Below are 24,560 nucleotides of genomic sequence, written 5' to 3'. Positions count from 1 at the left end.
TAAGCATAAATATTAGTCCTAAATATGCTGACTGTCTTACGTGTGAAATGAAAAAAATAATAATTTTGGAATACCTCTAATTATATAGAGCACTTACTTTATTTTCATATTATGCTGGGCCTCGAACCTTGCCCAAGATGGAATGACAAGCACCCAACCATTGAGGACAAAGAGGAGACCAGTGTAAGCTGTTGCATTCTTGTTTTACTTGATCTAACCAACACATTTTCTTCCATTTTCAAAAGGTCCCAAGTACAAAGTAATATATGTTCAAAGATAATTCTCAATCATTTGACATTAAACGCTCACACTTCTGACATTCCTGGTGATCGAACCCGAGACCTCAAGGAATAACAACAATTCCTTTACCAACAAGGTCGCTTGGTTCGTGCATGATAAATGAATTGGTGTTGTTCGTTGAGGTATCATATTCCAGCACTAAGAATGTTAGGGGTGTGAGCGTTCAATGTGAAATGATTAAGAATTATCTTTGAACATATATTGCCATGTACTTACCCTATATTAATAAAAAAACAATAAATATATATTTTTTAAAAAATTCTAAATTGAATCTTAGTCTTATTTAATAGAGAGTGAAAAAAAAGACTGTAAGGGAAAAATTAAAAATGTATTTTTAAATACCTCATTTGAACATAATACATTTTCTTTTTATGCCTTTGGATATGATTTACCGGCCTTCGAACCTTGGAAATTTATGGTGCTTGAGCACAACCTTACCACAAGGTCTAGAAGGAAGCCTGCAACATTTACTGTAATAATTTCAAAGTTATCTTTCTCGGTCATAGAGACGAGGGGACAACGTTAAAGTCAAGATTGGTCCATGTTATTTTATTATAAATTATTAAATATATATAACAACACATCAAACTAACCCCAACACTTTAACACATTTTTTACGGTTAAAAATGAACTTTTTTCTCAAACAACGTTCACGGTCAACGACAGAAATAGAAATATTTTTAAGATCGATATACATATGTTAATGATATAAATTTTTTAAATGGAATGGGTATAAATAGAATTTCGGAGTGGGCACCGTCCATAAAATATGTAACTAATCCAAGAATGGACAACATTAATAAAATAAGTAATCAATCGAAGAAAATTTGGATTTCACGATAGTCACGTGTCCACCCTCGTTAAGTTGTGACTCCGTCGCTATTCACAGTTTAAATTCTAACATTATAGATAGAATAATCTTAACTGAAAATGTGATTCATATAATAATTTTTTATAATAATTTATATAAATTTATCAAGTAATAAAATAAAATATCGATAAGTATAAAGAAATAGTTATCGTTTAAGTCTCATAAATAAAATTCTTTTCGAAAAAGGTATTTTGAAATACCTCAATTCATTAAAGGCTATTTTTTTTTTAATAATTTCTTTGTATACCGGCCCTCGAACCTTGTCAAAGGAAGCTGAGAATTCACTTAACCACCGAAGACAGGGAAAGAGACGGTGACAAACTTATACTCTTAAAATATTTAAAGCATATTAAGATTCCTCGTCCAAGAACCTTTAAAAATTGAAAAGGGCCGACAATTGTATCTTTTATACTTTATTACAAAGAAAATTTTTTGTGCATTTTCATGAAAATGTTTGAATATTTGATAGGGGTGTTCAAAATTTTGGTTAACCAATTAAATCGATAGGATAAAATAAAATTGGGCTAACGGTTAATGATTTTTTAAAAATTTAGTTATAGGTTAATTCAGTTCGAAATCAGTTAATTAACCAAAATTTGTAAATATTTAATATATTATTTATATATTAATTGCTTTAGGAGTGTTTAAATTTCAGTTTTAATCAAATTAACCGAAATATTAACTATTTAATATATATTATTTAAAATTTCGGTTAACCGACTGATTAATTGAACTGATTAATTGAACTTTATTCAGTTCAGTTAATTATTTTCAAAAAATTTCGATTCGGTTAACTGTTAAAACGAAAAAAAATTCGATTAATAAAATTCTGAAAGTTCTATTCGGTCGATTAACCGAACCAACCGATAAAGACCCTTATATTATTTAAATTAAATGGTAGGATGGTTTATACGAATAAGTGATAAATCTTAATTTTAATACAACAATGTAAGTTCAAATTTATATAAAAAATACATATTCGTTTCTTCGTAAGAAATAAATTTACTTATTCGGATATGAAGCATATAATTTAAGTTATTTAAATACATTTAATGATTCAAATACATTATGAATTATTTAAACTTTATAATTCAATTTTAAAATCTTATAATTTTTTTAACCAATCGACCTTAGTAATTAATACTTAAGAAATATGTTGTTATCTTTTAAAGTCACGAGTTCAAGTACCGTAGATGTTAAGAGTACAAACATTCAATATCAAATAACTGACAGTTTTTAAATAAATTTATATTCTCCCGTATTCATATCATATTTATATATAAAAAAACTGTCATTTTATCAAAATAATTTTTTCGCTTAAAACTATGCATTTTGTGTTACACTTGATTTTTATTTTTAGTCGACTTAATAAAATCAATTAAGATCTATGCTGATGTAAATAATTGTATACAATAGTTTTCTCTGAAAAAACCTAGTTTTCTTTTATTTTTAGTCGCACTAATTTTAATGTTAATTGTCGACCGCCGTTATTCATTATTGTTTTTTTTCTTTTCTATATCTTATTTTTTTCCTTTTTTTCAATAAGTCTGCATGCACGTTTTCATTTACCTTTATGACATGTTTTTCGGTTTTTTAGCTATATTTTCATTTATTTTTTCTAGGGTTGATTTGATATTGCCCGATTAATCAAGAAAGTATTTATTTGATATCTTGTGATTTTCTCTGTTTTGGGCCCTCGGATTAGATTTGGTTTCTAGGGTTGATCAATTAAATTATATATATCAAAATATTTAACATTATTTATTTTATTATGAATTTATGTATTTAAACTCGAATATTAAATTTAGATTTTAATTCAAGTACGAATTACGGAGTTAGTATTTGAATTCCTTAATGAACTCAAGTTACTCATAAACAACATAGAATTCATATGTTGAAGATGAATACCCATTTATATATTTAAATTTGATCATTTTAAAAAATAATTTAATAAATTATAATAATTTTAAAAAATATATTTTATTATTAATTGTAATTATTGAAAATGAAATTAAAAATACCATCTCTTTTTCCACAATTATTTTTGCATGAATTCTCATAAACGAAAGAAAAAGGTATCTGAAGACAAATTTTAGTTCAACTGGTGGTTTATTTCGAGATCAAAATGACAGTTTTCTCTCTACTTATAATTTATGCATTATAAAAAGGTATTTTAAAATACCTCATTTGTTTATGTACTTCAGAGGCTCAGTTTAGTTCATGGCTACCAAGTCTCGAACCTTGTCAAGGTTAAAATGACAACCACCTAACCATTGAGGACAAGACGAGATGGTAAGATATTTTGCATATTTTACTTCTTATTTATCTTTTAACGCATTTAGTTTCCAATAATATATATATATATATATATGAAATGACTATCCAGCTCAGTTGGTAGAGCACAAAGTTCTTAACCTTGAGGTCGTGGGATCGAGTCTCACGGAGGGTATTTCATAATTCGGAGGTCTCTTACGAAAGCTGCTCTCAACATGGTGTTGAGGGTAGCCTACTATCTTACCTCCCCTTACCCTATATATATGAAAAAAAGGGACAGCCATTTATATATATATATATATATATATAAAGCTTAAATGAAAGACTGCTCTTTAAATTATATCATTTGTACCGACTTACTTCTTAAAGTATTTTTTAGAATGTTTTGTTTTTTTAACTTTAAATCGTTACTTCATTTGTCTCAAATCTTTAACCCCATTAAAAAATCGTTACTTTTTTTATTTTTTTATCTAAATAAATAAAAATTAATTAATAAAATAAAATAAATAAAATACCGAAATTGTCCTTTTTTTTCCAACAACACCACCCCCTCCTCCAACCCAACTCCCCTGTAAATCGATAATAACAACAACTTTCTCAGTTAATCAAAAGCAAATGAAGTCCTAATATTTCTACTAGTTTGAAGCGAAATGCAAACATGAATTAACCAATATTCTTAAGAAAAACATTGAAGAGAGGAAGCCTTATTTGGCAGAAGATATGATTATTCCAAGTCCCAACAAGTTTTTGTTTTTAACTAATCAGAAGTAGAATTCTTCCAAGTTTCTTCAAATTTTCTCATCAAACAAACAATCATCTGGGAAAATTTGCCACCATCGTTATTGAAATTTTATTTTTGCTTCAATCCATTTTTCTTTGAAAACCCATTAATTAGCCCACAAGAAAAAAGGGAGAGAAACTTACAAGCTTTGATGGCTCAAGAATGGAAGCCATTCTTATGGGCACTTCAAGAAGTAAGTGATTTGAATTCATTAATTATGATAGTCTTCTCTATGCTTATAACAATAAAATAAGCGTACAAAACTTTGAGGTGTATATGAAGGACTCAAGCTTATTTGATCTTATAGTTTTGAACGAGTTTTAGTTAGGGATGGGCATGAGTAGGGTTTGGGTCGAGTTTCGTTCAATCCGACCCGATTCGAAAATTTTACATCCTTCACTCGATCTAACCCGACCCAAAAAATATATACCCTCTACTCGATCCGATTCCGACCCGATTTTTTAGATAAAATCCAAATCCGACCCGACCCAAAAAATAAAAAAAATATTGTTTTTATTCAATAAAAATAGTGATTTACTTAAAATATATATATATATATAATGATATTATTGTAATTATTTCTAAATATATAAAGTAAAATTATATTTTTTTTCTCCGGGTCAGATTGGGTATTTTTAAATCTAAACCCGAATCTGACCCGACCTGAACATTACCTTTAAATAACCCGATTCGACATGACCTGACCTCAATTTTTTTAAAAAAAAATCCGACATGATCGGGTCGAAAACCATCGGGTTCGAGACCCAAGCCGGTCCTAGTTCTAGTGTATGCTAATAATGCCGATGCCGTTAACTTGCTTTTCTGTCTGTGCCCAAGAGCCCCCTTTTCCTTGTTTATTCAATAATTGATTTGTCAGTTAAATCTTTGTCGATGTTAAATAATTCGTTCCAACTGTTTCAGTTTCCGTTAATTAATCTCTTACGATTTTTATTGAGATATCTATAATCCACTTTATGACCGTGCAAATGCTTAAATTTCCGACTTTGACCTCATTTATGTTTTAAAAAAAGGTATTTTAAAATACCTTATTTGTTGATGTTATATTGGGGTTCAATTTGGTTCAGAGCTACCAAGTCTCGAACCTCGTCAAGGATACATTGACAACCACGTAACCATTTAGGACAAGATAAGAGATGGTACGATGCCCGACCTGTTGAGTCTTTTTACCAAGTTTCTAACGCATTTAGGTACCACTATTTAAAAAAATTCCAATACTTTAATTATTATATTATTCATAATTTATTATATTTCAATTATTTTTATTCAAATAATATGTGGTTTTATAAATATTTAATAATATAAATAATTATCATAAAATATATAGATTTTCAAATTATTATTATATTATTAAGAATTTCAATTATTAACTAATTTTCATAGTTATATTATTAAAATTATAATAAAACTATAAAATATATAAATATATTTTGCATAAAATAAATGATTTTTATTTTTTTAAAATGTCACCATATGAACATAATTAGCTCCATGTGATAGACCATGCATGTCACACAACTTAATTAGCTTCAATTGAAATGAAAAATTAATAATTTTATGTTTAAATTTTCGTCAAAACACTCTAGTTTCAATATTTTATTGTACTAAATTTCATGGAAATAAAAAAAGTATTTTGGAATACCTCAATTTAAATTTAGGGTTTAGGGTTTATTCTACCGTTATTATTGTCTCTTTCCATTTTGACCATTATTTTTAAAATTTTTATCAATCATGTCATCTAACTATTCAAATATATTCAACCAAGTCACTTACCGTCAAAATTTAACGGAGAAGCTGACGTGACAGTTGAAAAATTGATAAAATTACATATTTTATCACTGTTGCTTACATATCAATCAATTAGGTCCTAATTTTAATAAATTAAAATAAATTTAACATTCGAATCAGATCGTGCCACATGTCACCACCCAATTGGTAGTTAATTTTTAAACGTAATATCATAACTACAACTATTATATTATCGATATATAGAGTTCAACTTTTTCAAAAAAATAAAGAAAATAATTTACTAAATATTTTTTTATTATTTAAATTCGATCCTATCAATGAATTCTCTATATACAAAGAGTTCAAAGTTAATTAATGTTTTTCCAGTATTTACAACCCTAAACATTGTAATAAAACAACAGCTGAAGCCGTAGAAACCAACAAGTAAGACGATCTTAACCAACCCTGAGCTGCAATATCCTGCAAGAGAATTAATGAAGAAAATAACAATAAGAAAAATAAATATATTATAGCATTAAAAGACGGATCAAATTGAATTCGACTTAAAGTTATAAAATAAGATTCATCAATTCGACTAATTCAATTTTTTTTGACTCGATTAGATTGAATTGTCACCCATATTAATAAGGAATATTATGAGATCAAGCGGTGAAGAAAAGCAAAGCATACCTTAAAAGAGAGAAGTGAAGAGGCTGCTGCCGAAGGCTTGAGTCCAGAGAATCCAATATCATACGCAATGCTTCCATCGGGCTTGAACAATCCGAAGTTCCTCTCCGACGTCGGCCCCGGCTTCAGATTTTCATTGAACAACGCAAAACATAAGCCCTGACCACCATATGCGGCCTAAACGGTGTCCCCTTCTTCTTAGCCAAACGTTTCCGCAGGTTCTTATTATAGGTCTTGGCATTCTTCACCGTCGCACCGGCTTCATCCGGATCGCCACGAGACGCCCACCCTGTTTCGGAAACAATCACTTCCATCTTGCCGAAATTGGCTTTATCTAACGCCGCGTAGGCTGCATCGACCTGAGCTTCGAACATGTTGTCATAGTGCAGCTTCGTCTTTGCATCATATATCCCACGATTATCTTTGAACAATGCATAGTTGATGTCAATATGTTGAGGATCATTCTTGTAGGCTAGAAATGGATATGCATTTATGTAAAACGGTGAGCCAATCTGCGAGAAGAACTCGAGAAGCGGCTTCATAAACGGAGCGACATCGGGTCGGAAGATGCAGGCTGATGGTGGGAAAGAATTGGCAAACACAGCCTCTGAATGTGGACTTGAAACCTCAATTGTACGATGTAGTCCCAATCTGTACAGAGCAATATAAACATTCTTTGCTGCTGGCAATAAGGCCTCCCAAAATTGCATAGTTGTCCCTCCCAATATCTCGTTGCCGATGGCTATTCCTCGGATTCGGGTTCCGGGAAGGAATGCCTGCACGTTTTCTTTCACCCAATTCATGGCACGGTCCTCTCCCATACTCATTTCTGGCAATAACTCATTGGGGAGACAGATTATGATTTCTATACCGGACCCTTTGAAGGCCTGGAGAACTTCGTGATCGGCATCGTAGATTCGAATGTGATTGATCTTTGCAGCTTTTAGAAGCGTCACCACACTCTCCGGTGGCGGTAGATTGTTCGCTATCCTGCCGTAGTTTACTCCATAGGTCCATGTCACTGAATGTGAAGCTGAAACTGCAGAGCACATAAAGAACATGAATTAGTACAAGAATTTAGTATAGATATCTCAGCAAACTATACATGATTACAAACAATGGCCCATATACAAGCGATGAAAACCAGAGAAATTCATCAAATCAGCATGCAGCCTACCATGGAATGAAAAAGAAAGCACATATGGCCAATTACATATGCAATAAATATCAGCAAAAGGAAAAGATACAAGGCATAATGTAAAAAAATACCATTAATGTTTGACTAAATAGTCATTTTAGCCTATATTCTATTGTGTGGAAACCATCAAGAGTCTAGGCAAACTACGGCAAAAAAGAGTCTTTTTACCCTAACCAAAATAAAAACATCAAGGGTCAAAATGCTCCAGAAAAAAAATATAGGCCAAAGTGAATATGGAAAGAATACTCCAAAAAAGAATATGGACCAAAATGGTCATTTCAATAAATACTGAGGGCTAATTTTGATGTTATGCCAAGATATAAATGGAAAGGTGCATACCAGGAGAGCATATGGCAGATAAGAAGAGCAACAGGCACATTAAGAAAGAAGAACCCATATGTGATGAGGGAAGATAATCAAAGAATGTGCATTCCATTTGTTGTAGAAAATAGGTGAGGATTCCAGGTTTTTGGAGACTTGAAAAGATGATGCAAAAACAAGGCAAGACTTGTTAAGCAGGCATGTCATAAACCCACCCATTGAAATTATTCTTAACCTTATCTTAAAGATGATGTGCCAATAAGGCCAAAGAAAAAAAAATGAACAATAAGATTCTTAACTTTAACCCAAAGATCAAAAAAACTAATAGATTCTTATTTCAAAGTATGCCTTTCTTTTGCAACTTTCCGTTCTAAGCAGTAGACACTGGTGCAGGTAAAAGTACATGAGCCCCATGTGTGCAGATCAATAGTTGAATATGTTCATGTATACCTTTCTTCTGATATGAGAAGTGAATCATTGGTTAGTGGTGGAAATAAGTTTGGCTTTTGCTTGTCGCTTTTGCATTATAGGGGAGGTGGCATGATTAATAAGCTACTTAATTAAGCTTGAAGATGAAATAGTCTTGGCTTTTCCAACCAAAAACCTACTTTGAGTATTCCAGCGATCATTCTTTTGATCGTGCTTTAGAAATCATTGGCAAAACACCTTCAATTATTGCTTTCATACATCTGTCACTGCTTTATCTCTTTCAACGTTTCATTTTAGGTTAAAAAGACTCGTATTTTAGTTGTGTGAACTTACTTTCTCCTTTTAACTATCACTTTTTATCTTCATTATAGATTGTAAAAGAAATAACCTTGAAATTGATTCACTACATTATTACGTGAAAATGTTTCCCTTTTATTTATATTTGAATCTTCTTCATGTACATCTATTCCATTTACCAATCTATCTCACATGGTATTTATATACAGAATCAAATATGTTACTACTAGATTATCTTCTAAATCGAGATCCCTTATTAGGTTTACCGGGATTCCTGCCATCCCATGCAGAGTACCAGAAGAACAAAGACAACCAGAAAAGAACAGCAAAGAAGATCCGTGCTCCATCCTTGAATCTATATAACTTACCCACTAATCCTGTTCCACCGAAAAAGAAGGATCGTGAGGACACCAGAAGATGCCTGCCTTGAAAAGCAGTTTCAATGGAAACTTGGCTTCAAATGCAGTAAGCAAACAACATATAGGCAAATTCAGCTACTTACATGCAGAGGAAGCAACCAGCGTCTTTAACACACTCCTATTGAATTAACTTGTTAAGATTGTAGTGATCAAAATATTTCTCATGGCGGAGACACATATGTTAACCACATAAAATTTTAAATGGGATAGGTACAAATAAAATTTTAGGGTGGGCAATGTCCGTAAAATAAGTAACTAGTTGAAGAAACCTCAGATTTGAAGGTGGGCACCATCGTAACTAATTAAAGAAAATTCGGATTATAGGGTGGTCACGTTCACCGAGCTGTGGCTCCGCCACTGAGAGTAAGCAAAATTCAATTCGACTCAATTCAATATTAAAAATTCGATTCAACTTGAAAAAAATTTAGATAAGTTATAAAATAGGAATTGAATTACTCAAAATTTTTAATAATTAATAAATTAATTTTCAAGTTTGAGTCTAGGCATCAACTCTGCATAGTATATGTATATGTTATATGAAAATTGTAATTACATATATAGTATATTTTTATAAAAATTCATTTAAATTAGAATAAATTAATATGATATTATTACAAATGTTTATAATTAAATTTAGAGTGAAACTACAATATTAAGAGCTTTTAGGGTTTTCCTCTGAATTTCTAAGATATAGGGCTTGGTGCATGCACGAGTCAATCAGTTCGCCGCCCGTGGCGATATCGGTTGTTTCTCTGGTCCCACTTGAGCGGTCGGGTTCGCCGATTCCTTTGGAGAATCATCAAGTCTAAAAAGAGAGTACGGTTAGCAGATGGAGTACGATCATGGTATGGAAGCGGTTAGTGCTGGGAATAATGGTGGTGGTGTTTTATTGCCTGAAGGAAATATCTCCACTCGGGGGGTATTGGTGGAACAAGTGGGGAGATACAGAAGATGCCTCCATCACCATCGCCGCAAAGTACGATTCTACCACATACATATGCAGCAACTGTGGTTGGGCAACAGGTAAGTGGTACGCAGCATGCACTCTTTGGAGATGTAGACGTAAACATTAAGGAAGGGGATGTAACTGTGGACCGTAGCGGAGCCTATCCCGTTATTCGGTTCTCAGAAAGGGTTCATGAATCCATTGATCACAATATGCGAAACTCAATCATTGTGCGACTACTGGGAAAGACTATCGGATATCGAGTGCAGTGTGTTGAGAGTTACTGCACTCATATGTATGCAGCAGTCCCAGACGTGCTTCCATGCATGCTCATGCATGATATAGTTGAGATGGTTCTAGAATTAATAAGTCTAGAAGCTAATTGGTTATAACAGAATATGATTAAGCGGTTTTTAAAGTTTTGTAAAGTTGTTATATAAGCTGGAAGAACGTGAGGCTTGTTATTAGCTTTTGTAATCATCTTTGCTGATTGAATAAAGAAAGTGCATAAATTCTTAAAGGTTTCTCTGGTATATTCAACATGGCAACATTCTCACATGGTATCATTCGCTAAAGATCTTGGCATCTTTGTTTTCTTTCACTACTGCGCCGCTAATAATCGATCTCCAGTTTCGTTGATGTTGTTCCGTTTCTTCCATTGATTGTTGTTATTCTTCTCAGTCGATTGTTTTTCCTTCATCCACAGCTGTTATTTTCGTTTGTTGTAGATCTAAATCAGTTCAACTATTGTTTCTTTCTCTATCGGATTGTCATTTTTCCTCTGCTGCCTGCACTAATTTTCTACAACTCATTTTATTTTCCATAGCAATCCCAATTCTCTTCTTCAACAATTTATCCACTGAATCAACCTTCTATTTTGAACCAATGGTGACAAACACCACTTTGGACAGAGTCTGCCCTTCCCAGGGATCCCATAACAATGTTGACCTCAAAAACCCTGCTCACTTTTCCGTCGACGAGCACAACAAAAAAGAAAACGTGATGGTCGAGTTCGTGCGAGTTGTGAAATCAAGCAAGCAAGTGGTGGCTGGGATGCTTCACCATTTGACGGTGGAAGCTATCGATTCCGAAAGATGTTCATGGACCAATACTGTGTGTCCACAAACGATCCTATAGTTCATGGTGCTACAATCATGCTGTGAAGACTATACAACAGAGATCCAATTCGCTGCTGCCTTACGAACTTATAGAATTCGTTCATGCCAACGCCGAAGTATCAGAAGATTTCGCGAAACTAAACATTCTTCTTAAGTTGAAGAAAGGAAGATAAGAAGAAAGAAATGAAGGTGAACAAGAATAACGGAAGGAAGTATCGCACTTCCGATTCAAGTGAACGGAAGGAAGCATCGACACTTCCGATTCAAGTCGAACGGAAGGAAGCATCGACATTTCCGATTCAAGTCGAACGGAATGAGGCGTCGCACTTTCGATTCAAGTGTTCATTTTTTTTCATTAAGAAGGTTGAGAAAGCAGGGAGAATATTGAGAGTTACTGCACTCATATGTATGCAGCAGTCCCAGACGTGCTTCCATTTATGCTCATGCATGATATAGTTGAGATGGTTCTAGAATTAATAAGTCTAGAAGCTAATTGGTTATAACAGAATATTGTTAAGCGGATTTTAAAGCTTTGTAAAGCTGTTATATAAGCTGGAAGAACGTGAGGCTTGTTATTAGCTTTTGTAATCATCTTTGCTGATTGAATAAAGAAAGTGCACAAGTTCTTAAAGGTTTCTCTGATATATTCAACATGGCAGCATTCTCACACAGTGGAATAAGATCCAGTTGCTTTGGAAGCCGCAAGGGAAGATTCAATTGATTGATATGGACAAATATTTTTTGGTTCGGCTGGAATTGGAGAATGACTACACGAGGATTCTTACGGAGGGGCCTTGGGTGATTTTCGATAGCTATTTAACAGTCCAGCCATGGAGTAGGAAGTTTAACACTATTGAAGATCATCCTTCGTATGTAATGGTATGGATACGACTTCCAGGACTCCCTTACCGTTATTATACGAAGTCCCTCTTTCGCTGCCTAGCCTCTGAAATTGGTAAGGTGGTCAAAATATTTTTTTTTTGATTGGTAAGGTGGTCAAAATATATTATAGTACTAACGAGGGTGGTCGGGGAAAGTTTGCAAGGCTTGTTGTTGTTGATTTGAGCAAACCGTTACTTCCGTGCATCGGAATAGATGGCTTCATTAAAAAATTGGACTACGAAGGTCTCTCACACGTTTACTTTAAATGTGGAATATATGGGCATTCGCAAGATCAATGCGGTGGTTAGGAAGAGAGCGGGAAAGCCACTGAAGCAAATACTGTAGCAAACGAGACAGTAACGGAAGTCGATCCACAACCGGTGTCAGATATCTATGGCCCATGGATGATAGCACCTGGGAGGAAGTGGAGGCCCCGTAAGCAAACAGAGAGAAAGGAAAAGGATCGGGGAGACAGTGCAGGGGAATTCTCTTTTTACAGTACTTACTGAAAATGACGTGGAGTGTGATCATGAAAACACAAATCCAAATATTTTTGGGGTGGCTATTGTTAGTAGGAATGTAGCAACTAAGATGGATTCGTCTAAAGTTGCAGGTTCGTCAAATCATGCTCAGAGCAATCATAGTGCTCAACCGTCGAAACTGGTTACTCTTAACAAAGTTCACATGGGAAAGATGCGCAGGGTTTTAATGTGGAAGCAATTGTTCGGGATCGTGAGCCTTTGGTTGCTATCCAGGTTCCAAACATCAAAAGTGGTGAGCATTTAGATGTCAGGATCGATGAGGGGGAAAGGAGCCAGCGAGTTTCAATAAGAGAACGGAGCAACAGCCATAAAATATCGGGTTTTAAAAGCTCTCTTGATCTAGGGGGAAGAGGATTAAAAGTCAAAAATCGATAACGTGTAATGCTCCTGCAAGACCTATGTTATCGGATTGGGTACAATCGGTAAACAATATGGTTGATGATTTAGCTAGAGAGAAGCAAGTTATGGAGGCAAGCATGAAAGTTGAGGAGCCCGTAAGTGGGAACACCAAGCTTAAGTTTTCCATATGTTTAGTTGTATGACGTGGAACTGTCAGGGTGCTTCAAGCCCTACTTTTCGAAGGCATTTTAAGTGTTTTGTGGCTGCTCACAGACCTCCAATTATTGCTTTGTTGGAACCTAGAATTATTGGAACTAATACTGATAGAGTTATTCGAAGGTTGGGTTATATGAATTCTTTCTGTGTTGAAGCTCACTGGTTTAGTGGTGGATTATGGCTTCTTTGGCAGTCCAATGTCCAAGTTGCGATTCAGTGTGTCTCTAACCAATATATCCACACGGTGATTCAATCTTCTTCTTTTTCCCGGTCAATTGAGGTCATGTTTGTGTATGTGAGCCCGAATAATGCAATCCGACGTTTACTCTGGGATAAACTTCGGTTACTTCGGCCGACGGTGGGTGTGCCTTGGCTTTTGACCGGGGATTTTAACGCAATTCTCAAAGTCTCCGAACCAGCGGGGGGGAGCTGTAGGAAGGTCAGATATAAATAGTGATTTTAATAACTTTGTCTTTGATAATGCGTTATTGGATGTGCGTTTTGCGGGTCCTATGTTTACTTGGTCGCGAGGATCCCAGAAGCAGTACTTGGATAGATGTCTAGCAAATGACGTGTGGTTCGATGCTTTCCCAGAATTATTTACGACTCATCTAGATCGATTAGGTTCTGATCATAGACCAATCCTGCTACAAACTAAGACTAGAATTCCTCGTCTATCGACTTCGCCTTTTCGCTTCATTTTTACATGACAAAATCACCCGGAATTCATGGATCTCCTTCGTTCTTGGTGGTCTCCAAGTAATAGTATTTGTGAGAATATTAGTTCTATTCAGCCGAAGCTTTTGGAGTGGAACAAATTAGTTTTGAAAGTATTGGAAGGCGAAAGCGCAACTTGATCGCTCAATTGTGTGGAATTGACCGAGCCTTAGCTACTCGAGATTATGAGGAATTGGTTAATTTGGAGACATGTTTGACGGTTGAATCAGAGCTAGTTTTAGAGCAGGAGGAGATTTTGTGGATGCAAAAATCAAGATGTGATTGGTATATGCAAGGAGACTGAAACACGAAGTTTTACCATGCGTATGCAAATAATCGAAGAAAAACCAATACTATTTTATCCCTCAAAAGGGGACGATGACTCATGGTGTTATGATCAACAGAAGCTCAGGAACATGGATAATCGGTTTTTCTCAACTTTGTTCTCGGCTCAAGTAACGGTGCTTCTAGTTACCCGATTTGTGAGACATTGTTTTGAGTGCGGTAGTATACTAGCCAGCATCAACCTAACTTTGTTAGTCTTTATCCCGAATGTACAAAATCCGGAGAATTTTAGCCATTTCAGGCCAATTAGTCTCTGTACAGTGCTTGTGAAGGCTGTAACGAAGGTGGTGGACAATCGTTTAAAAGCTTACCTTCCTGATTGGATATCGGAACGTCAAACTAGTTTCGTTCATGGGCGTAGCATCTCTAACAATATCATTATCACTCTAGAGGTGGTCCATTACAAGAAATGCAAGCAAGGAAGAGACGGATGGATGGCGATTAAAGTAGATTTGGAAAAGGCTTATGACAGCCTCGAGTGGTCTTTCATCAATGACACCTTGATTGATCTTGGAATCCCAAATAAGCTTCGATCTCTAGTTATGAATTGTGTGCAGACAACAACTACTCAAATTCTATGGAATGGGCATCCGACAAGCAACTTTCAACCTTCAAGGGGTATTCGACAAGGTGATCCATCATCACCCTATCTTTTTGTGCTATGCATGGAACGTCTTTCGCAGGCTAATCAAAGTAGTGTGGAGGATGGTGCTTGGAAGTCGATCAAACTCTCAAGGAATGGGCCACGATTATCACATCTATTCTTTGCAGACGACATCATTCTATTTGTCGAGTCAAGTTTGGATTAGCGTGAGATTATCCGGAGAGTTGTTGGAGATTTTTGTCCTCACTCGGGTAATAAGGTGAGTTTAGCTAAAACGACCATCTGCTTTTCTAAGAATGTACTTGCGCATGTTCGAAGCGACATTAGTAGAGGCTTCAAGTACACTTGCGTGGATAACCTAGGTAAGTATCTAGGAGTACCTTTGCTGCACAACCGAGTCACAAAGGAGACTTGTCATTAAATTGTGCAAAAGGTCTATGATCGGCTTTCTGACTGGAAGGTGAAATGTTTATCTCTTGCAGGAAGAGTCACTCTTGCTAATTCGGTCATTTCTGCCTTGCCATCCTATGCTATGCAAACGTATGTTTTGCCGAAATGAATTTGCAATGAAATGGAGAGGCTTATCAAGCGATTTATTTGGGGTGACACAAATGAGAAACGAAAACCTCACCTGGTCCGATGGGAGGAAGTGAGTAAGCCTGTGTTTGATGGCGGATTGGGCATTAAGAGGCTGCAAACACAAAACAAGGTGTTTTTAATGAAGCTTGGTTTTTGACTTGTGACTGATCCTAGCCAATTATGGGCTCGGGTATTACGGTCGAAGTACAAAATGTTTGAATCGTGTTCTGGAAGAGCTTCATCGTATAGAGTGTTCCAGGCTCTGGAAAGGAATAATTATGGTTTGGTCTTCGGTAAGATCCGGGATTCAGTGCGTGTTCAAGATGGCAAGGAAGTAGCCTTTTGGGAGGATTCGTGGATAAACGGGATTGGTCCTCTACGAAATTGATGTTACTTTCCTTCGACTCCAAGCGCTAACCAAATTCCTGTATCGTGCATGGTTTATAATGGGGAATGGAATTGGAATGTCTTGCAAGGTTTGCTTCCTATGGAGATTCTCCATCATATTAAGGCAATCAAAGCTCCTGTTGAATCTGATGGTCCAGATGTTCCAATCTGGAAATGGAATAAACACAAAATTTTTACTGTCAAGAGTGGCTACCTCTGTCAAGTAGAAGATTTACAGGATACTGATAGGGATGCAAAATGGAAAATGATTGCTAATTACCGTGGCCTTCCAAGAATCAAGTTTTTGATCTGGTGTCTTTATAGAGATAAGCTTCTTTCGAATGAGGAACGCTGCAAACGACATATGACCATGGAAGCTAGTTGTGCAATTTGTGGTGCGTTGGTGGAATCTAACCTGCATATTTTCCGGGATTATGTCGCGGCTAAAGGCGTGTGGCAAAGTGTGATAAAGCAGGAGTATATGCGTGAGTTTTTTCAATTAAACTTGAAGGATCAGATTGATTATAATCTGTTGCAACGAGTGGATTTTCCATTCAACTCAACCGATTGGGATTTACTCTTTGGTTTGATCCTATGGTGCTTATGGCGAAGACGGAATCGAATCTTATTTGATGATGGCTATGTAATGGAAGAGAGCATCCTTGTTCAAAGCAAGCAGCTTCAAAGGGATACTAGTGTGATTTTGGCAAGTCAACCATGTCAGGGTGGTAACCGTTTAAGCATATTGAATCGCAATATGCCTTGGCAATACCCGCCCAATGAATGCTTTAAAGTGAACGTAGATGGTGCCCGATGGAATACTGATGGTTTTGTCGCATGTGGGGGCGCTATCCGGGACCGTGAAGGGCGATGGGTTAGTGGCTTTGCTCGTTTCATTGGCAAATGTTCAACTCTAGATGCGGAGCTTTGGTGAATCTTTGAAGGTCTCTCTCTTGCGGGGAGATTGGGTTTGACCTCGATCATCGTTGAATCGGACAGCAAAGAAGCTTTGGCCGAGATTAGTGTTAAACCGGGGAAGAGGTATGCATCCTCGATGTCTACTCACGTTACTGGTTTCATGCAGAGATGTTGGCGGGTAATTTTTACGTTCGCTCCTAGAGAGAGAAACAGATTAGCGGATGGCATGGCTCACTTAGCTTGGAATCTAGCAGAAGGAACCCATGTATTTCAGACAACTCCATCAGAACTAGAAGCTATATACAAGGAGGATATGGATCATGCAGTGATGTACTGCATATTGGATTAGTTCCCATTTTTGCCGTTTTTCTCTTATCATTCAAAAAAACAATTTAGAGTGAAACTGAAACTACTTAACTAAAATAAATAAATAAAATTTAAATTATAAAATAATACCAATCAATTCAATTAATTCAAAAAAATTGACTGACTAATGTTATTCATAGCGAAAAACGCACACTAACAAATAAGACAATATGAGCGGAAAATATCCAAAGTCTAAAACTTTCCAGAACTATTCACAAGAATAAATTAATCCCAGTCCAAACGCATGAATATAATTACCAAAATGTTTCTAAAACAAGAGAAAATGGTGGGAACCTGGGGAGTCTGAGTCAGGCGGAGAAGGTGGACGGGGGCGGCTGAGATACAACGTGGGGCGCACGTTGTGGAATTGGAACGGAGGCGGACGGCGAGGTAGTGACGGAGGGGACGGAATTTCAAGGGGAAGATCGAAGCTTGAAGCGAATCCGAATTCAAAGTTGTGGAAAAGGAATAACTGAGGAAATTATGGTGGCGTGAAGCAGAGAAAATGGTGAGCATTTCCATTCCTGGTTTGTGTTTCACCACATCGAACGTAAACCCATAAAAATATCGATTATATACTGGTGGGCTTCATTTGTTTTTAACTATTAAATTGGGCTTAGAAATTCATGTTTTCCTAGTCTTCTTCATTATGTTTTCGTTTAATGTATGTTATCCAATCTCGTTAAGAGTTGTGTCGATAGTTTGAATAGAAAGGTGGTGATTTTAGACTATTGATCCTCTAGTAATAATTACTGATGGATTCATAAATGCTTTTGAGGATAGATACATGTATATTAATAACATATTTTTTTTATTTAAGATAGATATAAATAAAATTTTTCGATAAAATTTTTCAATAAAATAAATTATTAATATAAAAAAATTTTGAATTTTAGAATAGCACAAGTCCACTTGGACAAATCCTACATCTGCCACCGGCTATCATAATAGATATGATCTAAAGAAAATAGAGATGATTACAGTTTTCTCATTCTTAGGGTATCTCCAACCCTGAGCCACATCTTGCACTATAGTGGAGATTTGCTATAGTACCGTGCCACATCTAACGAAATACTGTAGTTTGTGCTATATTTTGTTTTTTTTAATTAAAGTATATTAAATTATAAGATAGATAAAAATACATTAAAATTAGATAAATAATAATACTAATTTTTTTTTATAATTTTTTGAATTTTTTTATATTTATAAAATTAATATTATAATAGTTAAATATTATGAATAAAGTAAATTTGATGATAATGTAGAGATAACGCTGGAGATGAATTATTGTTTCATCTCTAGAGTAAAGATAAATATACTCTAGAGTAGAGATGAAGATACTCTAAAATAAAGATGAGGACGGGAGATAACCTTAGCAAACTGAAATCACCATAACCATCATCATCTTTCCCCCTCTCAAATGGCAATCAACAGAACATAAGATTATCCTATAGTATCTACAACAGTAGTAATATATATATATATATTTGAGTTGAAAGATCTGTGGCGGTGTGGATGGTGATACGATCAAGGTTGAAAGAGCTGATCCCCACATTTGCATTTCCAGGCCAGGAGATAATAGCTTTCATCTTCATAGGTTACTTTTTCGAAGTTTTTCTTCCATTTGTGTGTAGGAATGACAAGAGTAGCCATGCAAGGCCTGCAACTCGAGCACTCGTTCACACAACCGGGAGGCTTCGACCCCAACACCATTTCACTTTGCTGCAACCCACCTGAGTTTACTGCAAAACCTAAGATATATGCAATTGAATAGGAATCAAAACCACAAAAATAGCTGAAATATAACCCGAATAGTTTTCGGATTTTATTACCCGATGGCATCAGAAATATTGTAATGATCAAAGCCACAGTGATTGCAACTTTGAGGCCATTGGTGTAGATTCCTGATGAAGCTGCCATCACTGCTTGCTTAATGTGAGCAAGAAAGGGATATTGTTTTGAAGAGGATGGAGGGACATATATATATATATATATATATATATATATATATATATATATATATAATAAGTCAAGTTGTGTGCCTGTAGAAAAGGAGACATGTCTCTGGGGCAGATGGCTTGATCACCAATTAAAAGCTTTTCTTCATTGAAAAAAGCAAGGAAATTGTTTCTCTTGTCCTGGGAAACTGGTGCACTTGACTTTAAACGCTTTGACGGCTTCAGATCATTGTTGATGACCCTCCTTTGCTGACTTGACCCCTCACCGACAGGAAATATATATATCTATACCAAATTCAACAGCTCTCAACTCGTTTTAGCATGCTGCATACTTTTTATTTCATTATATATATAAAATTACATGATTAGATGTTTTTATTAAAAATGCATGCAAGACAACATAACGTTTCATACATCCAAAACACCATTTTGTTCATATTTTACTTGTGACAGCAACCAAACAGGATTGAGGAAGCTGCTTTAATCTGGAAACTTACCTTTATTGCATTGTTAAGAGTACGTATAAAAAAATCGAAGTTTCTCTCTGAACCAAAAAAAAGTATCGAAGTTTCTTCAGAAATCTCCTGTTTGTACTAGAAACCAGCATCATACTCATGCCATAGTATCAAGTGAATGATGCTGCAATTTAACTCCATACCACAATTATCATGTATAAAATCTTATCTACTGTACTTGTAGGATGGTCCAATCTCTCATGAATGATTTTTTTTCTGTTCTAAGATCAGTTTCCTGATCATTGTAGAAAAAGTTTGGTCTATATTTACAATGTGTGTGTCTATATATATATATATATATATATACATATTTTTGGGGAAACGGCAACTGCGTGTGTTATTGAAACAATGTATGCAGTGTGTTTATCTGGGGAGGAGCGAAGGAGCAGACAGTGGATTTTGAAGCAATGTCAAGCTTTGCAGGCTTAGTTACCAGCAAGATATATGAATCACTGTGGAAAAAATTAAAAAAAATTGAGCTATCCGTGTTAGGCAACTTAGGCCTCCCTTTTCAGTTTCAAACTTCATTTTTGCCTTTTGGAATTCTCTATTAATCCCTTCTTCCCTAATTTTTTTATGTTTTTTTTGTTAATGCAAAAACAATTGTTTAAATTATAGGTATTTAAAAAAAACGTTTAAAGTAGGTGTAATGTTTTCCGACGTTACTTTATTAGATATGTAGTCTGTCACGGCCATTAAAAAAAATATTGAGTGACATGCGTCGCATTTATAAAATTTTATTTAAATTAAAATAACTTAAAATTGTATTTGTCATATCCAATTTTTTTTTACGAAAATACAAAAAAAAAACATAATTTTAATCCTTTAACACCGTCAATCATCATTAATATCGCTAATTGATCGAACACCTAACATTTTGTGACGGACCAAACACCCAACGATAGAACCCCTTACTTCCACGACCGATTGATGTTGGGTGAATGCAAGAACTCATGGACACTTGTTTAATCTTAGAAAATTATATATTCAAAGAAATTAGGGCATTGTCCAACTTTTTAATGCATACCGAATCCGAAAACCCCAATTAATTCATTTTGAACATAAATAATTTAAAAAGTAAACTAAAATATGAATATAAATTGAATTTAAATTCTTTCTCTTCATTTTTTTCAAAGAAAAAAATGTGATTCTTTGTGCATAAAAATGCAAATGAACAGAACGTTTAATGAACTGTTCGTAAATCGTTCATAAAATGTCCGTTTAATAAGTTAAATAAACAAGTATGAACAAGATTTTTATGTTAATTTAACAAGTTGAGGAATGCGAACAGAAGTATATTCGATTCGTTTATATTCATGAACAAACTCGTTTATGTTCACAAATCGAACAAATTATAACAAATTGTGCATGATCGTTTAAGAGTAAAACCATGTAAATAAAACAATTTTCTATAATCAAGATGTTTTAAAGAGTATAATCTATTAATTTTCCTTTTCTTTTTATCTTTATGAAAGAAAATAACTTCTGTTCATTTGCTCAAAGCCATAGCGCTGTCATTACATATTCAAATGAATGAAAGCAAACAAAACAACTGAAAACGTTACAACAAAGCAGATGGATGTTGGTATGTAACCATCTTTCAAATGCACTAATTGATCAGTCATACAAACCTTCCTGCTCCCACACATCCACCAGAAAATCTATCATTTCCTGTCATTTAGCATGAGAGACGCAAAATCAGATTAGCAAGCAATTCATGATTCCATGAGCTTGCTGCTGTTGTTGGGACTTACAGAAAGAGGAATAGGCTGAGGGAATGACTTGTTGCTTCCGAGTAAACTCTCGTAGGTCGCATTCCAACTGCAAAGCAGGAATTCCGTGAACAGACGATGAGTGCCGACGAGATAACCAAAAAGTTCATAAATGATCAAAGGATCATATACTGATATACCAGATGTAGTTTTCCGTAAGCAGACGGTATTCCATTTCAACGTTTACTACATTGGATACGGGTTCTATATGGACAAGCATCCGGATTTTGCTAAAACCCGACTGCTTGAGACAACTCCTAAGACACTCGAACTTTATGCAAGCACCATTCATCATGGCAGCAATGAATGCAGAGAACAGAAATGTGACTTAATGAAGGAAGCCCGTGTTCGTGGTTGAGAGAAAGACCAACAAAGCCTCGTATATGGTAACTATAAAAAGGGGACTCGCTTTACCGAGATTATAGATGATATGGTTCTAAATAAAGCAGAGCGGTTGATGTCAGGTTAAGGTTGTCATTATTGTATTATTAAAACAATGCTGTGATTTGGTAGCAAAACTCATCCTGTCAAGGACAAAGGCAGCTAAAAGGCAGAACAATTAAAGCTGCTCCCTTATCCAGAAGATTTGAAGTTGAGAATTTAATTTTTGTGGAAATACAATCTCTTATTCTTTGTCTTGTGCCTTTGTACAGCCCCGATGAAAGAACTGAACGGCAATGATCAAATGAAGGTTACCACATAAATTAGTTATGTGGAACTTGTTTCATATCTAGTAATTCCAGACAAAATGCAGATAAATTAACACCCTCTATCAATATTTTCTGACAATAACTCACTTTAGTTTTGGTTCTCGTTCCTCTTTCTCCTGATTTTCAGACTTCCTGTTTCCCACCCAGCGATGCCGAATTTGATTCCAGAGAAGAAGGCCTGCAACCAAGTGCAGTTATGAGATGGTGCATAGACAGCCTCGTCTTATTTTAGTACCAAATGAGGTCCAAAGACAACTATTCAGGCAGGAAGAGGAGGTTCATAAAGCTGTTACATACAAATGCTAATCCAATCGAGGTAATATAAGGGATGGGAACTTGCCATGATTCACAAATTCAGCAGGGGCATTAGCAGCTGCAACTCTGCCATGTGGATCAAGTGTCTGGTTGTTTGTGCTGATTGATGAAATGCTTCCCTGTGATTGCACTGCACTGTTATCCATATCACAAGTGCTAGTGGTCCAGAAACCTTCCGATATGCTGGCTTTCTTGCCTGTCTCACCTTGAACTTTTAGTCCTTTTGATGACTCGTTCACCAAGGGATTGAAAGTCGTCCTCTTATAGCATCCTAGACAACCACTGCTATATTACAAATCACACACAATCATACCAGCTGCCAAAAACTCTAGCTGAGGCTACTACCCCGATAATAAGTTCATCAGGAAGATATCAAATGATAATTTCACAAATACAAGTCCACATAAAGCATACCGTAAAAGTCATTTATCAAGTACAATAAACAGCAGCAGAACCATAGTTGCAACAAAAAGCATACATCAAGATACAGTACTGATACACCTAATAGGTTCATCAATTAGCAAGACAAAGGGATTAAGAATCAAAGCTTATCCTCCATAAATGGAACGCTATGACACTTGAACCCAAAGCTTCATCATGTTGGAACAAAGCTAGTTAGGTATAGATCTTACACTTGAATCCATGATTGAAACCATGCATTGACCTTGCACAACGATGTCCAGTATGGTGGTAAGGTTACTAAGCAAAATAGTTCTCGACAGTGGGTTCAAATGTTGCAATATCAATCTCAACCAAAAATCATCACTCGCCACTTAATAAAACAAATGTTATCTGCTACACCAGAACCACTAGACAACATCTGAAAATTTCCCATTTTCTAATCTAACATTAATAGCAAGGCATCAAAATATCCTCTGCCTAAACCAGTAACTTACAATCATATAATTGTTTGGAAAGTGAGAAAACTTTTCCTTTTCTTTATCGAACACAGCCATAGTAGGTTCACGGACACCAGATGCAAAAGAAAGTAACAATCGACATAATAAATCCTACAAAATCATATTATTAAAGAACCAAGCTGAGCATGTCAATTACAATAGAACAAAAAGGGGCAGGATGAAGAAAAAAAATACTCCATTGACTCAACCACAAACAAAGAGGAACCCAAATAAAAAAAAACATATCCAACCAAAAAACTATTCAATCTTGTCAATAAAAGCCCATAAAATAGAAAAATCATAACACCCAAAAAGAAGAAAAAAGGAACTTACCCCATATATACAAAGCAAGTACTAACAGAAGCTAAAACAGATCTGTAAATCAATGGGAATCTGGTTTCCTGAAATGAAACATCAAGATAACAATTGAGGAACCAAAAGTAATGAAATTTACATGAATTAATGAAACAAAAACCCACCATAAACATAGAAACCAAAATGAATTTACCTGTAAAACAGTGACTAACTGGGTTTTTGTTGATTTTTTTTCTTTTTTATTATATATTCTTCTTCTTCTCAGCCTGCTTTCTAGTAATTTGGGGGAAGAAAGAGAGAAAAAGGTGAGAAAATGCTACAGATTTATTATTATTACTACTATTTATTTGGGAAGAGAGAAAAAAATGTATAGATTAGAGAGGTTCGTAAAAGCTAGCTGAGCCTGAGCTGTTCCGTTTAAACTTAACTTGTATATCTACGACCGAAGTCTCAATTGTTTGTAGACTACTAACCGTTACAGGATGTACGCCACTGCTCTGTTTAATATTACAGGGACTACAATGTATTTCCAGAATTGTACAAGGACGTCCACTATACTTCTCTTTTTATTTCCCCCCTCTCTCCTCTCCTTTAATATGAATTATATTGTTCTTTTATTTAATTATTTTTCCTATTTTCTTACGAAGATATCGGGTGATTTTATCGGCTTTTGTAGTATGTTCTTTATCAACTTTTATAGCGTTTTTTTGAGTTAGATTCGACGTTGTCTTTTAAGATTCGGATGACATTTTTTAGCTTATGATGTTAATTTATTTTTATTTTTGATATTTATG

The 24,560-nt window shown here is 35.1% G+C and overlaps 2 protein-coding genes and 1 pseudogene across 2 annotated transcripts; all 3 read right to left on the bottom strand.

Annotated features, from left to right (window-relative positions):
- Positions 1–6,310: 6,310 nt before the first annotated feature.
- On the bottom strand, positions 6,311–8,293 carry LOC120137681 (annotated as a pseudogene).
- A 10,516-nt stretch (positions 8,294–18,809) lies between these two features.
- On the bottom strand, positions 18,810–19,202 carry LOC120137761 (EPIDERMAL PATTERNING FACTOR-like protein 8). The gene is made up of 2 exons (XM_039153441.1): positions 19,115–19,202; positions 18,810–19,033 (listed from the first exon to the last, which is right to left on the bottom strand). Exons 1-2 carry the CDS (start codon positions 19,200–19,202, stop codon positions 18,810–18,812), a joined length of 312 nt encoding a protein of 103 aa, XP_039009372.1.
- A 2,075-nt stretch (positions 19,203–21,277) lies between these two features.
- On the bottom strand, positions 21,278–24,076 carry LOC120137657. The gene is made up of 6 exons (XM_039153353.1): positions 23,960–24,076; positions 23,785–23,852; positions 22,578–22,834; positions 22,325–22,415; positions 21,510–21,576; positions 21,278–21,426 (listed from the first exon to the last, which is right to left on the bottom strand). Exons 2-6 carry the CDS (start codon positions 23,787–23,789, stop codon positions 21,373–21,375), a joined length of 474 nt encoding a protein of 157 aa, XP_039009284.1. The 5' UTR covers positions 23,790–23,852; positions 23,960–24,076; the 3' UTR covers positions 21,278–21,372.
- Positions 24,077–24,560: the final 484 nt, after the last annotated feature.

Source organism: Hibiscus syriacus, unplaced genomic scaffold (assembly GCF_006381635.1).
Source record: "Hibiscus syriacus cultivar Baekdansim isolate YM2019G1 unplaced genomic scaffold, ASM638163v2 tig00110676_pilon, whole genome shotgun sequence".
NCBI classification, from domain to species: Eukaryota; Viridiplantae; Streptophyta; class Magnoliopsida; order Malvales; family Malvaceae; genus Hibiscus; species Hibiscus syriacus.
Note: the sequence above shows the minus strand (reverse complement) of the source record. Positions and strands in the feature narration are given on the sequence as shown.